The 12,488-nt window shown below is 48.1% G+C and overlaps 1 protein-coding gene and 1 non-coding gene across 2 annotated transcripts; both read left to right on the top strand.

Moving 5' to 3' along the window:
• Positions 1-1,172: 1,172 nt before the first annotated feature.
• On the top strand, positions 1,173-1,363 carry LOC126024966 (U2 spliceosomal RNA). Its single transcript, XR_007501032.1, has one exon. It is a non-coding gene; the product is annotated as a U2 spliceosomal RNA (small nuclear RNA).
• A 1,152-nt stretch (positions 1,364-2,515) lies between these two features.
• On the top strand, positions 2,516-12,194 carry CNOT11 (CCR4-NOT transcription complex subunit 11). Its single transcript, XM_049785060.1, has 7 exons — positions 2,516-2,938; positions 5,383-5,547; positions 7,408-7,560; positions 7,697-7,899; positions 9,248-9,450; positions 10,921-11,017; positions 11,289-12,194. The coding sequence occupies exons 1-7, from the start codon at positions 2,581-2,583 to the stop codon at positions 11,484-11,486; spliced, it is 1,377 nt and encodes a 458-aa protein (XP_049641017.1). The 5' UTR covers positions 2,516-2,580; the 3' UTR covers positions 11,487-12,194.
• Positions 12,195-12,488: the final 294 nt, after the last annotated feature.

Raw genomic sequence — 12,488 nt, 5'->3', positions numbered from 1 at the left:
GTCTTTGGTTGGCCTCCTGCAAGGCAAACAAACACTCTTCCGTTGTGCTATCACTGTGGCCCCAGAAGGGAAGATTTTAATTTATTTTACTTACTTTTTTTAAACACAATTTTATCCTGAACCTTTTTTTTTTTTGTCCTTTTTCCTTTTTGGGCCACAACCAGTTGTGCTCAGGGATTACTCCTGGCTCTACACTGGTCATTCCTGGTGGTGCTCGGGTGTCCATATGAGATGCCGGGAATCTAACCTGGGTTGGCCACATGCAAGGCAAATGCCCTAACTGCTATTGCTCTGGCCCCTATTTTACTTTTTAGAAGGGCTTAGGGAACATGATTATGGTAGTGTTAATACTCTGGCATTGCATGCAATAGTAGTTACTGCACCCCTCCACCACCCAAGCATCTAAGGACCCCCTATTGCTGTTTCTCTCTCTCTTCTCTCTCTCTTCTCTTCTCTTCTCTTCTCTTCTCTTCTCTTCTCTTCTCTTCTCTTCTCTTCTCTTCTCTCCTCTTTTCTCTCTCCTCTCTCTCCCCCCCCCCCCCTCTCTCTCTCTCTCTCTCTCTCTCTCTCTCTCTCTCTCACACACACACATCACCATGCCCACTCCCTGCCCCTCCAGCTAGCCGGTACCAAATTTGTAAAGTTAGTTGTCTTCCCTGCACTGGGTGTTATTAGCAGCTCGAGAGTGAACAATGCAGTGATTCCAAAGTAAAATTTAGGAGCAAGAAATTGCTATGCATGCATGGTTTTATTTCTGGACACCCAGCTACTCTTCCCCTGGATGTGCTGGAGGGTCACTCAGGCAGCACTGAAACAAGCCAGGCCCACAAGTCAGTCATGATCCCACACCACTAAGCTCTGGCCCTGCCTTTTTGTCGTGGCTGTGGGAAGTCATGGGGGTACAGGGGAGGTTGGTGGGTCCTCAGACACAGGAGGCATATGCTCTACCACTTGACCACTGTTTCTGAAGGCTGTTTCAGTCTAGAAAGTTCCCAGCACCAGATAAGATACTTGTGGTAAGGTGCTCCAGACTAACATAAAAAAAAAATCACCAAATGACCTCTCCAGACCGTTCAGATTACCTGCCACTTAGGCCTCCATCCACCCCATAGGGTTATCTACACTGAAATAAATGTCTAATTCGCTTTGTCTTGTCTTTAAAAGTCTTTCCAATCGCTTCTCGGTCTTTTGGCTAAGATCAAGTGTAGTATCTGTTCTTATCAGTTTAATATCTTATATGTCATCTATCCGAGGACAATATATTAAATGGATTTTTGGCACTAGGAACTGGAATAGGAACTTGCTCCGTACATTCCACGCATTGACCTGGTATTGCAGTACCTTCAGGAATGGTGCACCAAAAAAAAAAAGTCTTTCCTATGAAAGGAGGTGAAGGGGGGGGGTGTTCTCTTTATGACTGAAACCCAACTACAAACATGTTTGTAACCATGGTGCTTAAATAAAGATATTACTAAAAAATAAAAGTCTTTCTTCTAGGCTGGAAGAGACACTGCAGGGTTTAAGGCGCTTGCCTTGAGGCAGCTGGCCCCGGGTTTGATCCCTGGCACCAAGGGATGTGGCCTTACCACTCCAAATATGCAACAGCCATAAAATAAAGTTTGTAAATTTGGGCAGGAAAAGAAAAAGATTCGAGTTTCGTTAAAAATAATAGCCACGCTGGGGCCCGGAGAGATAGCACAGCGGCGTTTGCCTTGCAAGCAGCCGATCCAGGACCAAAGGTGGTTGGTTGGAATCCCGGTGTCCCATTTGGTCCCCCGTGCCTGCCAGGAACTATTTCTGAGCAGACAGCCAGGAGTAACCCCTGAGCATAGCTGGGTGTGGCCCAAAAACCAAAAAAAAAAAAAAAAAAAAAAAAGAAAAGAAAAGAAAAGAAAAGAAAATAATAGCCACGTATAGGATTCTGTTACTGTGCATGACTGATTGCATTTCTGCAAGTGGGACAAGGGTCGTAAATCGGGCCACGAAGGAGCAGGAGTAGAGGTTCAAAGTCAGGCCTGGGAGCGAATCAGTGCCCACCTCACCGAGGGGGAGGCGCTGAAGGATCCTTTCCTGGGATCACCCCGCCACCTGAACCCGGATCCTAAACCCCGACTCTTCCTCCTTTCGGTCCGCAGGACCAGGGTTAACTAGAGCTCGGTTCGAGTCCGCAGGGGCGCCCGACGCTGCCAATCATTCCCGACAAACCGCGCCTCCGGAAGCACTGCCGCCCCGACCGGAAGTCTGTCTTAGCACCAACTTCCGGTCTCAGCATCAACTTCCGGCGGACCCTCCCGCTCCTTCCGAGCACGCCCACCCACTTCCGGCGCAGGCGCAGGCGCAGACCGTTCGTTCTTTTTGTCCACTTCCGCCTCTCCGCCCCGCTGCCCGCAGGCCGGGCCGGCCCGGCCGCCGCCGCCGCCGTCGAGCTCGCCGTCCGGCCGCCGCGATTGCGACGCTGTCGTGCGAGGCTGCGCTTTACGGCCGGCGCCGCTGAACGGGCCGGGCCGGACCGGGCCGGGCCGGGCCGGGCGGAGAGAAGGGAGACGGGAGACGGGACAGGGGGACAGGCCGCGCGTCGCCATGAGCCTGAGCGCCAAGGACCTGGCGAGCCTGCTGAGCATCGTGTCGGAGGAGGCGGGCGGCAGCACGTTCGAGGGCCTGTCCACCGCCTTCCACCACTACTTCGGCAAGGCCGAGCACTTCCGCCTGGGCGCCGTGCTGGTGATGCTGCTGCAGCAGCCCGACCTGCTGCCCTCGGCCGCGCAGCGCCTCACGGCGCTCTACCTGCTCTGGGAGATGTACCGCACCGAGCCGCTCGCCGCCAACCCCTTCGCCGCCGCCTTCGCGCACCTGCTCAACCCCGCGCCGCCGCCCGCGCGCAGCGCCGCCGCCGCCGCCGCCGCCTCCGCGCACGAGCCCGACCGCCCGCCGCTCTCCGGTGGGTGGTGGTGGGCGGACGAGTTGGGACTTGGGGTCCCACACGGTGGCCCAGCTCAGGGGTCCAGATCGCTTCTGGCAGGCTTGGGGGCACCTAGGGAATGTTGGGGACTCGAACCCGTGTTCATCCTGCTTGGCCCTGTGCGAGGCAAACGCCCTACTGCTTTGCTGTTGCTCCAGCCCACCCTCCTTTTTCTTTTTTGGCTTTTGGGTCACGCCCGGCCACGCTCAGGGTTTCCTCCTGGCTCTGCGGTGCGAAAGCGTTCCTGACAGGGCTGGGGGCACCTTATGGAATATGAGGGAACCGAGCCTGTATTCATCCTGGTTGGCTGTGTGCAAGGCAGACGCCCTACTGCTTTAGCTTTGCTATTGCTCCAGCCCCCCCACCCCCTGATTTTGGGGTTTTGGGTCACACCCGGCAGCGCTCAGGGGTTCCTCCTGGCTCTGATAAAAAAAAACTATGCTCCTACACACACACACACACGCACTTTTTTCTTTTTCAAAAAAAAAAAAATGAACCATCAGGAGTCCACACCTTCCCTTCCAACTGCATGTCCACTCCGGACCCAGCCCAAAACTCCCTTTAAGAGTTCCTCTGCCACAAACGAGTTCTCCCAGGAACTACTAAGCCTTTGGGCTTGCCATCTAAGCACAGAACTTCCCGGTACGTCCCAGGGCAGACAGCAGAGTGGGGACAGTGAGGACGCACTCAGGCTCCACGGAATGCCTTGTCAACACTGCCGCCCAGTGTTCTAGTATAAATGAAAAAGCTGGGGGCTTTTGAAGCACCATCCGTCCTTCCTTCCATCAAGTCCACGATGACCACAGGGAATAGCCACGGAAGACACCTTCCTTCTCATGATCAGCCTGCCAGGCTGAGGCTGGGTCCTAATTAGAGATGATGATCCGGGGGACACTGGACAGAGCACTGGGAGCCCGGCTTGGGTTTGCAGAGGTTGGCTTCTGGTCTTACAAAGACCCAAAGTCCCAGGCCGGAGAGATAGCATGGAGGTAGGGCGTTTGCCTTGCATCATGCAGAAGGATGGTGTAGTTCGAGTCCCATATTGTATCCCATAGGGTCCCCCCATGAGCCTGCCAGGAACAATTTCTGAGCGTAGAACCAGGAGGAACCCCTGAGCGATGCCGGGTGTGACCCAAAAACCAAAACAAACAAACAAAAAGGCTACCAAGTCTCCAGGTATGTTAGAAAACATGGTTCTTTTTTTTTAAATTAATTTTTTTATTTTATTCCTTTTTGCAACAAGATATGGTTGTTTTTATTTTTTAATTTTTTAATAATTTTTATTGTGACCAAAGTGAATTACAAGTCTTTCACAGTAATATTTTAGATACATAGTGACATTGAATCGGGGATTCCCACCAACAGTGGTGGTCCTCCCTCTACCCTGTTTCCCAGCATGCATTCCATGTCTCTCTCCTTTGTGGCCCCCGCCCCATGCTACTTGTATAAGTGGTTTCCTCTGTGTATAGCTAGTTGTAGAATTGAATTTGGTGTTTAAATCTGATTTTTTTTTTTATTTCTATTCAATGTTCATACACCTGTTTGGTCTCAATTTATGAGGCATAACAAGATGATTCGTTATGTGATTCTGTTTGAAAAAAAACAGGAGGAGTTTGTCTATAGAGGTTATAGATATCAATTTGAAAGAGGGGAAAAAGGAAGAAAAACAACATAGACGAAAAATACAAAAAAACGCACAAAAAATACAAAAAACAAACAAAAACAACAACTAAAAAAACCCGAAACCAGTGACTACAAAAAAGCATCACAGCAATAAAGATAACAGCCAAAGAATAACCACAAGCATGAAATAAAAAGAGAAGAAAACAAAACAAAACTTAATTTTATTTATTTATTTATTTTGGTTTTTGGGCCACACCCGTTTGACGCTCAGGGGTTACTCCTGCTATGCACTCAGAAATCGCCCCTGGCTTGGGGGGACCATATGGGACACCGGGGGATCGAACCACGGTCTGTCCTACGCTAGCGCTTGCAAGGCAGACACCTTACCTCTAGCGCCACCTTCCCGGCCCCTTAATTTTATTTTTAAAGATTTATTTATATATTGTTTTTTTGGGCCACACCTGGTGATGCTCAGGGGTTACTCCTGGCTCTGTGCTTAGAAATTGCTCCTGGTGGAGCCGGAGAGATAGTGTGGAGGTAGTGCGTTTGCTTTGCATGCAGAAGGATGGTGGTTCTAATCCCGGCGTCCCATATAGTTCCCTGAGCCTGCCAGGAGTGATTTCTGAGTGTAGAGCCAGGAGTTGCTGCTGAGTGTGATGCAAAAACAAACAAAAAAAAAAATTGCTCCTGGCAAGCTCTGGGAACCATATGGGATGTCAGAGATCTAACCGGGTATGTCCCGGATCTGCCACATACAAGGCAAAATGGCTAATGAAGAAATCTTTGTAATTTGTTCACAGGGTTTCTGCCTCCTATAACTCCACCCGAAAAGTTTTTTCTTTCCCAACTGATGCTGGCCCCCCCAAGGGAGCTCTTTAAAAAGACTCCCCGGCAGATCGCACTCATGGATGTGGGGGGCACAGGCCAGTCTGTGGACATCAGCGGCCTTCAGCTGGCCTTGGCAGGTAAGGATTTCTGGGGGTGGGGCAGAGGCAAAGCCCATTTCTGTGAACACTAGGAAGGTAAAAGCTTTGTAGCTGCTCAGTACTTAGGGTGACCTGTGGAAAACTGCCCTTAACTTCTGTGTTGTGTTGTGAGACAGCCTGAAGATCATTTGAGTCTGGCCTGTGTTGAGCTTGTCCAGTTCTGGGTAAAGCATCAGTCTGCCGAAGAACAGTTCCTCATGCCAGTTTTACTTGTGTAATCTATAGACTCCGTTTGTTTTATTTTTTGGGGATTTTTTTGTTTTTTGTTTGTTTGTTTTTGGGGCCACACCTGTTTGATGCTCAGGGGGGTTACTCCTGGCTAAGCGCTCAGAAATTACCCCTGGCTTGGGAGGACCATATGGGACGCCGGGGGAATATAACCGTGGTCCTTCCTTGGCTAGCGCTTGCAAGGCTGCAAGGCAGACACACCTTACCTCTAGCGCCACCTCGCCGGCCCTGACTCTATGTTTTTATCGAAATCCTCACTGTGTTTTGTAGTAATGAAAAAAATCTCATCCAATTCCCAGGTAATCTCCAGAGACCTTGAATAGCCCAGATGCTGTTCCCTTGGTACCCTTGGGCTTGCTGGCCCGTTGTCTGGTGTTTGTTACTGGTCTTTGTGCCTGGCCATATTACTTTGTTTTAATTAACGTTCTGAATATTCTTTTACATCAGAAATGTGGAACTGCGGGGCCGGAGTGTTAGCACAGTGGTAGGGTGTTTGCCTTGCATGTTGCTGACCCAGGTTCGATCCCTGCATCCTGTATGGTCCCCCGAGCCTGCCAGGAGTGAGTTCTGAGTGCAGAGCTAGGAGTAACCCCTGAGCGGTGCTGGGTGTGGCCCCAAAACAAACTAAAAACAAAACAAAAAAAATGTGAAGCTGCCCTCTCCTATTCCTGCATTATCTGGGCACCTTCTTTGTTACATTTTTAAGCACATGACCTGGTTCTTCTGAAACACAAGGCAAGAAATAGCAGGATAGGCCTTCAGGAACAGCGGGTGTGGTGGAGGAGCCAGTCGTGGCAGGTAGGGGAGTTGGTGGCAGCTTGGAGGGCTGTGCATCCGAGGTGGAGCCTTGGTTCTGCCCCAGCATTGCAAATACGGAGGTACCTTCTGCTGAGTGAAATGAGGGGTGCAAGTGCTTTTCATGGTCCTGAGTACTCCCATATTACCACCTCTAGAGATGACCCTGCATAGACCTCGTGTACTCTGGTGCTTAGGCTCCCCATAAAAGATGGCGTGTTCAGCAAGCTGCTTTCTTCCAAGGCTATTCTGAACCTCACTTTCGTACCATTGGGTGTTAAAATATAAAAGTGGTTATTTGGAGTCAAGAAAACCTGTTTTAAGCCTTCAAAAGTTTTTCCTTTTGAATCTTTGGGGCTCATTGAAACAGGTGTCCAGGGCTTATTCCTGGCTCTGGCTCTGCACTCAGGCATCACTCCTGGTGGAAAGGAAAGCTCCGGAAAGCTACATGTGCCAGGGATTGAACCCAGGTGGGGACTGCAAGACAAGTTCCTTACTTTGTATGCAATGAAATACTGAGGGTGTACAAATGTGTATTATTTCCAGCCATTTGTTGAAAGGCTTCATTTCTTTGGCTGGATATAATCTGAAAATTGTCCTGTTCCTGGAAGTGACATTTTGAGGGGGTCTGAGAGACAGCACAGCAGGTAGAGTACTTGCTTTGTACAGAGCTCACCTGAGTTCCATCTCCAGGATTCCAGATGGTCGTCCCCCACCCATAGGCGTGACTTCTGAGTGCAGAGCCAGAAGTAAGTCCTGAGACACCATTGGGTGTGATCCTCAAAGAAAATTTAAAGAACCTCTCGCCTCATGCAGAACGCCAGTCCGAGCTGCCAACTCAGAGCAAGGCTAGTTTCCCGAGCATCCTCAGTGACCCAGACCCAGATTCCTCCAATTCCGGATTCGACAGCTCGGTCGCCTCTCAGATCACCGAAGCTTTGGTCAGTGGACCAAAACCACCTATTGAAAGTAAGTTTACGTACTTCAATTCTCATATTCTTAAGTTTTGATTTTCTGGAATGTGACTTGCTTTTAAATTTGAGTTTGAGAAATGTCCTGGTATTAATTACTGATAGAATTATCTTTACTCTCGCTCACTATACAGGTCATTTCCGGCCAGAGTTTATTCGCCCACCACCTCCACTCCACATCTGTGAGGATGAGCTGGCTTGGCTGAATCCTGCGGAGCCCGACCATGGCATTCAGTGGGATAAGTCAATGTGTGTGAAGAACAGTACTGGTGTGGAGATCAAGAGAATAATGGCCAAAGCCTTCAAAAGCCCCTTGTCATCGCCTCAACAAACGCAGGTATTTACATCTTAAGTCATCAACTTAGTTCTTTTATATATCAGGTGATAGATGACAAGTGAGATGAATGAACGGGTTGATAAGAGCCAGTGTTTGGATAGATGAGCTTTGTTTGCTACTAATGTTCTTTCACCAGTCCAGTAAACAAAGCGACATTTGGAGTTCCCTTTGGCTGCTTGGACAGTGTTTCTGAACTGTTAGGTTACACATGTAAGGATCAAACCTCCAGTTCACTGGGTCCTCCTGAAATGGCCAGTGTGGTGTGCAAAAAGTGGGAGAGGCTGATGAGAAAGTGATGGCAGGAAGTCATCTTAAAGGATCTGTCCGGTGACTGATGGTGCAACCCCTCACCCACACCCCGCCTCTTTCTGACTTCTGTTCTTCCCTCCCCCAGGCTGGGTGGACTGACTTTTCCTGGTCCCAAACTGTTATGTGCCTATTATGCCAGTTAGTAATTACGTTTACTTATGGCTGTAACTGATGGAGGAAAGAAATCCTACGAAGGACTTAAGGACTGTATTATTGAAATCCGTACAGTACAAAATATACCGTATTTTCCGGCGTATAAGACGACCCCCTAATTTTACAGTTAAAACATAGGTTTAGGCCTATATTTGCTGTACAAGACAGACTGTTCCTGTGCTGCAACTGTATCTTCCACAGTGAGCCGCAACTGTATCTTCCACAGTGAGGCAATCACAACAAGCAAAGTCCAAAGGTTATACTGTAATAGACGTCCTCTCTGACTCTGGCCAATCCGAGCAGGCTTTTTACAGTGTAGATTCGGGTACAGAACACTATAATTTGCATGCATAAAAAGCCTGCTTGGATTGGCTGAGTTAGAGAGGCGGTCCGAGCAGCCTGGCAGTGATTGGTACAGGATCGAGTTGGAAAATTCGTTTTGTGACAGTTTTCGTTTTGCGGCATATTGAAACATTTTTCGGGATATACTCGGCGGCGTATAAGACGACCCCCTTTTTTCAGTTGAGTTTTGTTTCAAAAGTCGTATAGGAAAATACGGTACTCAGTACTCATGTGATTGGATGCGCAGTAAGAATCACTACTGTATTAATAGCCTTAGATCTACATTTTAGATGTAAATCTAAAACTAACAATGTGTGGATGTCCTGAGCTTTTGTCGGTCCTCCAGGCAGTGTTCAGGTTCTGACCTTCCCAAGGCTGGGTAGCTCCAGGGCCACACTTGGCCAGTATTCATTGTCATGGCACAGGACTGAGCAAAGAAATATAGGAAGTTGGTTCAATGCAGACTTGATAACTTTTCTGTATGCTGAAATTAGAATTTCTGATTTGATGGAGACTCTTTTTCAAAATTTTTGCTGTTTATTAGCTCCTGGGTGAGTTGGAAAAAGATCCCAAGCTTGTTTACCATATTGGCCTCACTCCAGCCAAGCTTCCTGATCTGGTGGAAAACAACCCTCTTGTCGCCATCGAAATGCTGTTGAAGTTAATGCAGTCAAGCCAGATCACGGAGTATTTCTCGGTTCTGGTCAACATGGACATGTCTTTGCACTCAATGGAAGTTGTAAACCGGTAAGTCGCATGTAGCCTGAAGCTTAGATATGGGACTTTCACCACCAGCCAGGGAGAGATTGAAGGGTTGGGTTCCAGGATACAGCAAACCAAGCCATTTAAACGGTGTCACTCCACATCTAAGAACCAGAGAGATGATCATGTACCAAGAATATTAATCCATGAGAGCCATTGAGCTTTTTTTAGGCATTTCCTTGTGAAAAGGGAGCAGCTGTAGAATGTGACTTTTGTGTATGATTCAAGCAACTAGCTCGAAGCTTTCCAGATCAGCGTAGTCCTTTAAATAGTTGTAGAAAATAGAAGCCTGCCTCTGAATATGGGGCATCCACCAGACTTAAGACTCCTTAATTACCTCAGTTGTTCAGTACAATCCCTCATCTTCCTTCTGCTATGCCTTCTCATGTAACCTGATGACATGATTTGTGCTGGTCTCTTCAGTTCCCATCTGTGACACCATCTAATACTTGTCTTTGCCGCTGATTTAACTAAGCTTCACATAATTCTTTTCTTTTTTTTTTTTTTTTTTTTTTGATTTTTGGGTCACACCCGGCAGTGCTCAGGGGTTACTCCTGGCTGTCTGCTCAGAAATAGTTTCTGGCAGGCACGGGGGACCATATGGAACACCGGGATTCGAACCAACCACCTTTGGTCCTGGATCGGCTGCTTGCAAGGCAAACGCCGCTGTGCTATCTCTCCGGGCCCACATAATTCTTTTCAACTGTTTTCATTTTGCTGCAAAGGGCAGCAAAATATTTAGCAGGTGGGAAGGAAATGGCTGAAATTTATTTCCCTATGTGTAGGGCTACATACTCTTTGACTTCATAGAAATGCAGATACTATGTTTCCTGTTCATAAGTCATATGAGAAGGGGTTCTAGAGAGCTGAGAACATTCTGGGAATGTTGGCAGAGATTCCTTTGCACTCTTTTTTTTGTTTTTTGGGCCACACTTGGTGATGCTCAGGGGTTATAACCTCCTGGCTCTGCGCTCAGAAATCGCTCCTGGCTTGGGGATCATATGGGATGCCGGGGAATCAAACCGTAATCTGTCCTAGGTCAGCCGCGTGCAAGGCAAATGTCTCACCTCAATGCTGCACCACCGCTCTGGCTCCTCCTTCTCTCAACTGCCACCCTTTCATTTCAGTTCCATCCTTCTCTGTCACTGACTCATCTTAGCAGTGACTTCACATTCATAGTCCAAATAAATGCCTGTGATGTAAGTTAAGGATTTAGTGGGTGCCCACTGTTCTGTCCAGGCTTAGGGTGAGGCCAATACTCCTCTCCTGTGACACCCGGCAACTCGTCTTTCAGCAGCCTCTCGAGGTTATGCTCAACCTGCTGGGGCTGTAGGTTCATAACACAGGCATGTGGAGTCAAAGGGAAACACCATTTATGTCCACGTGAGAGGAGCTTTAGGGTTCGCTGCTATGCACTAGTTATCTAATCATGCTACCTTTGTCTCTGTACCACAGACTCACAACGGCCGTTGACCTACCTCCTGAGTTTATCCACTTGTATATCTCAAACTGCATCTCTACTTGTGAGCAAATCAAGGATAAATACATGCAGGCAAGTAGTGGGAAGTTCTGTCAGTATTTTAAAGACCTGCCAGGAAAAGGTGCCGCTAAATTGTGTTCTTTTTTTTTTTTTGGGGGGGCCACACCCAGTAACGCTCAGGGGTTACTCCTGGCTATGTGCTCAGAAGTTGCTCCTGGCTTGGGGGACCATATGGGACACCGGGGGATCGAACTGCGGTCCGTCCAAGGTTAGCACAGGCAAGGCAGGCACCTTACCTTTAGCGCCACCGCCCGGCCCCTAAATTGTGTTCTTGATTTCCCAGAATCGCCTGGTGCGTCTTGTGTGTGTGTTTCTTCAGTCCTTGATCCGGAACAAGATCATCAACGTGCAGGACTTGTTCATAGAAGTGCAGGCTTTCTGCATTGAGTTCAGCAGGATCCGGGAAGCTGCTGGCCTTTTCCGGCTGCTGAAGACACTGGACACAGGAGAAGCCCCTTCGGAGACCAAGCTGTCAAAGTGATGCCCCCCCACTGAGCTGGACTGTGATTTCTCTTAAATACCTGTGATGTTTGCTTGCTCTGATACATACACTTCATCTACTTACAGCAGGATTTCTCCTCTTGAAGAGAATTGGGAGAATGCCTTGTGTTTTATGGAATACTCATCCTTAAGAGAAATGACACTGTTACTGTATGAAAGTAGATGAAGTTGTTAGCTCTAGTGAGCAAAGTACCTGTTTTTGCTTAAATAACTTAAGGTTAAGCTTAAGGGCTTTGACAGGAATCTCCCGGTTTCTAAGTTCTCATTGGTAAGGTATTTAATGAGAACAGATGGCAACATTCTCAGTATGTTGTACTACCCTGAGGTGAAACCAGTCTCCATTACCAAGTGGCAACCCAAGTCTTGAGCCCACAATTACATCATGAGCTTTCATTTAACCAGGACACCTGGTCACAGACAGTAGTGGAAATGCATTTTGTGGGTGTCTCGTCCAAAGATGGAAACTTGACCCTTTTCAGTATTTTTCTGGGTTCCCACCTTTGATAGGACATGTTCATTAGTTTTGTTCGCAGGCCTTGGAGAAACGGTCTTTAGCATCACCATAGAGGAAGTAAATAGCAATTCTTGCTCGCACCGAGGGGAGGAGCTCAGGCAGCAGGGCTGGGCTGATACTCCTCACTGGACTTTGAACAGTGCCTTACAGTAAATAAAGTTCCTTTTGAATGAACACCCAGAGCTGGTGGTCTTTTCACTTGGGAAAAATTTATTTCATTTTATGAGGAGATTCCAAAGCATGTTTTTGGGTTTTGTTTGTTTGTTTGTTTCTGGGTCAGACCCAGCAGCGCTCAGGAGTTACTCCAGGCTCTACGCTCAGAAATTGCTCCTGGCAGGTTCATGGGACCATATGGGATGCTGGGATTTGAACCACTGTCCTTCTGCATGTAAGGCAAACGGCTTACCTCCATGCTATCTCTCTGGGCCTCCAAAAGCATATTCTTTAGAGAAATAATCTGCTCAGTAG

This window comes from Suncus etruscus, chromosome 12 (genome assembly GCF_024139225.1).
Source record: "Suncus etruscus isolate mSunEtr1 chromosome 12, mSunEtr1.pri.cur, whole genome shotgun sequence".
Classification (NCBI taxonomy): Eukaryota; Metazoa; Chordata; class Mammalia; order Eulipotyphla; family Soricidae; genus Suncus; species Suncus etruscus.
The sequence above is the reverse complement of the archived record's forward strand: the minus strand, read 5'-3'. Positions and strand labels throughout refer to the sequence as shown.